At 39.5% G+C, this 6,000-nt stretch overlaps 1 protein-coding gene across 1 annotated transcript in view; it reads left to right on the top strand.

Annotated features, from left to right (window-relative positions):
- Positions 1-668: 668 nt before the first annotated feature.
- Positions 669-6,000, top strand: part of LOC310642677 (1-phosphatidylinositol 4,5-bisphosphate phosphodiesterase zeta-1-like) — a gene marked incomplete at both ends in the record, with an annotated part of 44,202 nt that continues 38,870 nt past the window's right edge. Inside the window, 2 exons of the mRNA XM_083366563.1 lie at positions 669-700; positions 4,767-4,902. Coding sequence (XP_083222689.1) covers positions 669-700; positions 4,767-4,902 — 168 coding nt within the window. The remainder of the gene's footprint in view (positions 701-4,766; positions 4,903-6,000) is intronic.

The raw sequence follows: 6,000 nt of genomic DNA, 5'->3' as shown, positions 1-6,000 counted from the left end.
TAGGTCTAAGATCACGGTGTTTTTGACAATTTACTGCAGTGTCCAAAGTTGTTTCTGTCCTACAACTGGGTCCGACACTTGACTGGAAAGAATCAAGATAAAACTGTATTGTTAAAACTTCCAGTATTGTCCGAGATTGAACTGCTACCATGTTTTTCACAATCCTCTTCAGAAAAGGATGCTAGAGACTGACAAAATGTTGTCAATGTAGACTGAGTCAAAAAAAGGTATCTTCAGAAATTAAACTATTGTGTCTACCTGCCATGGGAAACATCTTGCCCTCCCTCAAAGTGCTTAGATTTTCCAAATTCAGCTGCACACATACTTGCCTGACCACATAGAGGAGTCAGGAAGAGTACTGGTCAAGATTACTGATGGTAGCATTCTAACCAGAGGACCCTGTCTGCATCTTCAAATTCCATGGTGCAAAAGAAGTCTAAATAATTCCATGAACATAGCTCCACTTATTGCTGTGGACTACCAGTATGTCAAATCAGTGTCCAGAGCAGACATGAGCAATTTTATCTGGTAGGAAACTCACAAGTTTTATTTGGCTATAAAAAAAACCAAGGATCTGGCTGGGGTACAACACAGACATTTGCTTACGCCACTGGCTGTCTCAGAAATTGGGATTCCTGTTGTCCTTATCGTTGGGCACCTTATCTGACATGTTTGAGATCTTTACCACAGAATTTTCTTGGTGAGTTTTTGCAAAGTACGTCACTGATCTTATTGATGAAATGGGACCACTGCAGCATGAATGTTATGAAACCGTACAGGATGACTAGTTAAAAGAAAGAATTGTTTATGGTTACATCAAAATATTATGTTTGTCATTTTCTACAGAAATTTTAATATAACATTAAATGTTTGCACAATGTACTGTTTGCTTTTCCATATATGGTCTAATTTAACACTTATGAAAAAGTATGTTTATTTCTTTCTCATATCAACCATCTGGTTTTATTTTTTCCCTTAAGACTGCAGTAATTGTTCTTGGTAGTCAAATCAGTATCACCTCCTGATTGACTGTTTATGGGATTAAATAAAATAAAGTGTATATTGGCAATGAAATCCTGAGCATGCTTACTTAGAAATAAGTCCTACTGAGTTTGATAGTTTTACATAAATAATTTACATAAAATTGAAGCCTAAAACTAGCATTTTGCATGAACATAGAAATACTTAAATCTGCTGCAGCAAAACTACTATTATCTATTTTTCTCAGTTTTGAATCTACTAAATGGATTTAATTCCACAAAAGTATACTATAAGAATTAGTTCTGTCATAACATTCTATGTATTTTACAAGCACAGCATTTTCATGTTTTAAAAATGTCTACGTACAAATCACAGCACCTGGCTACAAAAACATAGCAGATGACAGAATTTTTGAGTTTTAAACAAAAAATCTAATAAAGCTAAGGGATCATCCACTCCTAAATTTTAAAGTGGTGGAAAATAAAAAAATATTCTTGGGTTCTTGCTGCTAAGAAAAAACCATTAAGCTACAGTGGTAGGACTTCACAGAAATCTGACATCTTTTCTCACATATAGGTGGCCCTTGTTTAATGTTATAATTTGGATGGGCAACTGCTGCTGAGCAACACGGTTATAAAGCCCGACTACGTGATGTGCCAACTTATGATGGAAATTGCAGCAGTTCTGGTAGCCATACATAATAACAGAATCACATATGCCTGAATGTGCTTCCCCACAGGGCTTATCTGAGACATTTCCTCAAGTTTTGATTTTTGGAATAGGCCCTAGTCTCTCTTATCTGACCATAGTCTTGGCAAACGATCTTCCCTCTGCCCTTCCAAGGCCATTCCCTGTGCCAATAAATAATATTTGTAGCTCAGGGTTGAAATGAGGGTTCCTTGACTGCTCTCTGGCTGTTTTCTTGCAGATGTTTCATTACTCAAACTAGATAACCCTCTGGGGCACTGATGATATTACTAGTACTCAAACAGCAACAAGGACCCCTCATTCCCTGTGCCATCTATAGATGGCTGGCGAGTCACTAATCAATCCCCAGATAAAAATGGCCTGGAGACTTGGGAACACCATTTCCTTCCCACCCACCCCCCAAAGCCTCTTGCTCTGCTACTGCCCTTACGTTTTCTTCAGGTTTTCTAATTGCCCTGGAATTACTGAAAATAAAAAATATTTAAACGAGTCTATTATGCATACTAGCTATTATGCAGATTGGAGAAGCTGTATAGGAAGTTATTTCGCACGGGCAACTGATTCAGAGACTTCCTCAACGGCTCCAGCGATTCCAGAGATGGAAGAGGTATTTTGGGGGGAATGAAGGGCGGCAAGGATGAAGGTCTGAGGAACTCCGGCTTCTCAAACGAAGAGGATTTCTCTGTCGTTCCTCAACGTGGCTTCCTAGACGGGATATACAATAAAGCACACAGAGCAAACCGTACATCTCGAAACGCCGGCCCACCACTCCCAATCGCCATCGGAGCAAACCTGCCAGCGGGTTGTTGTTTTTTTTTTAAAAAAAAAACACCTTCCCACATCGCGTTCTCTCCGCCGCCGGGCACGAGAAGACGCTCTCCTTCCCGCCTTTTTCATGGGCTGGCCAATCACGCCGCGGGGCGCGCGGGAAAACCGTTGGGCGAAGAACTCCAACTCGTGACGCCACAAGAGCCCCGCCCCTTTTTTTCCACACGCGCGCGCTTTTTTTTGTTTGTTTTGGGGCCAGGAGGCAGCCTGAGGCGGCGATGTCTACGGGGTTGACGCCCCGTTGCCTCTAACTGGACCGGGTGGGTGGGTGAGAAATATGCCGTGCAAGGAGCCGCTGACCCCATTGCAAGAGAGGAGCGAGGCGGAAAGCTCCGTGAGGAACTGCTGGGAACCATGGAGACCAGATATCCTTGCTCTCTCTCTCTCTCTCTCGGTTTCCACGCGTGGCTGAAGTGCCTTGAGCCCTGTGGGTTTAAGTGGCTTTGCCGTCTGTGGAGACAGAAGCTGTCCTATAAATTTAGCAACTGGGCGAGATTGTAGAGCCCAAACTTTTCTTTTAAGCTCAGTGAGTTCATCCTTGAAAGGGAAGAAAGGTCTGCCGTGTCTTCTTTGGCATCGAAATAAATACCTTAATTTGCTTCTTGTCCCTTGGGAGACATATTTCTCCCACGTGCCGTTATCCCTCTTTTAACAGGAATAATAAATACCTGCCCCACCCTCTTTGAAGAAGGAGCATCGGGCAGCTTATTAAGTGAATTACATATTATAGTTGGTCACAGAATCAGCCAGATGTTTAGACTGGATTTGGCTTTATTTTCCCCAGCCAGCCCTTTCCAAGGACATGGATCATCTTTACAGATACTCCTTAACTAACAGCGGTTGGTTTAGTGACTGTTCAAAGTTACAAGGGCATTGGGGGGGGGAAACGACTTAATGACCATTTTCCACACGACCATTGTTTGTGTCCCTGAAGTCATGTGATCAAAATTAGGACACTTGGCAACATTCATATTTATGACAGTTGCAGTGTCCTGGGGTCATGTGATCACCTTTTGCAACCCTCTGACAAGCAAAATCAATGGGGAAGTAGATCACTTAACAGCTGTGTCAGTAAACAGTTGCAGGGATTCACTTAATAACAGGCAAGAAAGGTGGTAAAATGGGGCAAAATTTACTTAAAGGTTTCACTTGACAGAAATTTTGGGCTCAATTGTGGTCATGTTCAGCAGTGCACTATTAGATTTGTGTGCTGCGTTTCTTATACATAAACTCAGTGTGGTGAATATGTATATAATACTCCTTCCTCTCCTATTTTCCCCAAAACAACAACCATGTGAGGTGGTTTAGGCTAAGAGGGTGACTAACTCAAAGTTACCTTTCTGCCTTTCATGCCTAAGGGATCACTTATTGCTCTGATCACAGAGTGTCTTTTAGTAGAAACTTCCAATTGGGGGGGGGGGGTGATACATTCCTTATCTCCATACTCTACAAAGGCATATAAATTTAATAAAAATCCTTGCACTCTAAAGTGGGAGGAGAAAAAGGAATTGCTGTCTTCCAGATTATTTATTCATTTTGGATTTTTCTTATCCTATATTATTTTTATAAATAACTCTGTGGTGAACATACCAAATACTCCTTATTTTCTCCACACCCCTGTGAGATAGGTTGGGTTGAGAGAGTGTGACTGGCTCCAAGTCACTCATTTGACTTTCGTGCCTAAGGCAAAACTAGAACTCATAAGTCTCCTGGTTTCTAGCCTGGTATCTTGACCACTAGACCAAACTGGCTCTCTTATGTCCATAATACATACTTCAGGGAAAATAATCACCAACAAGAGTGCACTGCTGACTACATTATTAAGAATGTATTAATTCAAAACTGGATTTTGGAGTGAATCACTTGAATGTCATCGATTAATCCTGTGCATAAAGAGGTATTTTTGTTACGTAAAATGCATGGGTTTTGCTTCTCCTTTTCCAATCTGTATAAACCATTGGCTCTCTAACCTCTTTGAAATACATTTTTGTTATTCGCTGGCTGTAACCTTTTTTAATTTGGTTATGTTTTTCAAGGTTTGATAGTTTTCAGCATTTAAAATACTGCCATATATAATAAAGCATTCTTAACTGCTGTCCTACTGAGATGCCCATTTTAAGCATCTTGGAATCAGACATCTTTATATCTAGGTTATCTGCAGATATAACAATTTGGTGTGCATATTTCAGCTTGGCACCAAATCAAAATGAGAATTATGATTTATATTTATTTCTGATTCCCTTAACCAGCTTTTCATTTACATGGTTTTTAAGCATTATCCATGACAGATTTAGAAAAGGAAAGATTAATTTGGAAAGTACCCTGGAACTTCTTAATAAATTTGACATTCCTTTTGATTATATTCATGTGAAATGCATTTTTAAGGTGAGAAATTATTATTTAATCATTTTAGAAGTAATATTAACATGCTTTTATTTTTAAAGATAAATATGTAACATATTAGATATTTACCAATTTAGTTATCATATCCTTCAATTATCATTTGGGGCAGTGGCAATTATTTTGTGGGACAATTGTGTGTTTCTTACAGTGCCATGTATGATAATTAAATATCAGAAAGAAACCAATAGACACACTAAATATCCATGGTAAATTGGTGGAATATCATGCAAGCATTATTGGTAGTGGCCACAATTTAAAATTATTGTATTAGTTAATTTAGTGCAATAGCTGTACATATCCAATCATATATCCTAATTAGGAATGCCCAATTTAATTACCTTTTGCAAAAACGATCATAGAGGTACTCTGTATCAGGGCCACAGTACTGAGATGGAGTTGAGCAGTTGAGCAATGCATGCTCAGTGAAGGTAATTTAGGGCTTTCTTTGCTAGCCAATAAAAGACTGGCATTGTGTTCTCTCTGAAGGGAAGTCCTAATCCCCCTTCCCAGAAACACTGATTTGTGAACTTTGCCTTTTTAAGTGTGGTTAACAGTGATTTCACCAAACCCCCACTGTTCTGTCAAAAGAGTTTGGAGGTTTCAATATTTATAGATTGCTTACATTTCTTACAACTGCAATTTGGATCAGAATTTTGGTTGCAAGCAAGGCAAAGAGAATTGCACCTGATTTTATAAACTTTTTTGCCACAGTTAAGTAAATCATTGCAGTTAAAAGAAGCAACATGATCATTAAGCGAATCTGGCTTCTTGCACTGACTTTGCTTGTGGAAATCCAGTTGAGAAGCTTACAAATAACAATCATATGACCCCAGGATATTGCAACTGTTGTAAATTCAAACAGAGTACCAAGAGCCTGAATTTTGATCACGTGATCATGGGGATGTAGTGCTGATGTTCTCCAAAGCAATGAAGATATGTTTGTTGTATTTGGTGAACTGGCCAGCTGGAAACTCTCCACATAAGCTTGGGTGAATTGATCCCTACTAACCATCTTACAAGATAACTATAAGATTGGGTGACAGCAGCAATAGAAATAGAGATTGCTCTGTTGGACCACAA

The sequence above is a fragment of the Vipera ursinii genome (genome assembly GCF_947247035.1).
Source record: "Vipera ursinii genome assembly, chromosome: 6".
Classification (NCBI taxonomy): domain Eukaryota; kingdom Metazoa; phylum Chordata; class Lepidosauria; order Squamata; family Viperidae; genus Vipera; species Vipera ursinii.
Note: the sequence above shows the minus strand (reverse complement) of the source record. Positions and strands in the feature narration are given on the sequence as shown.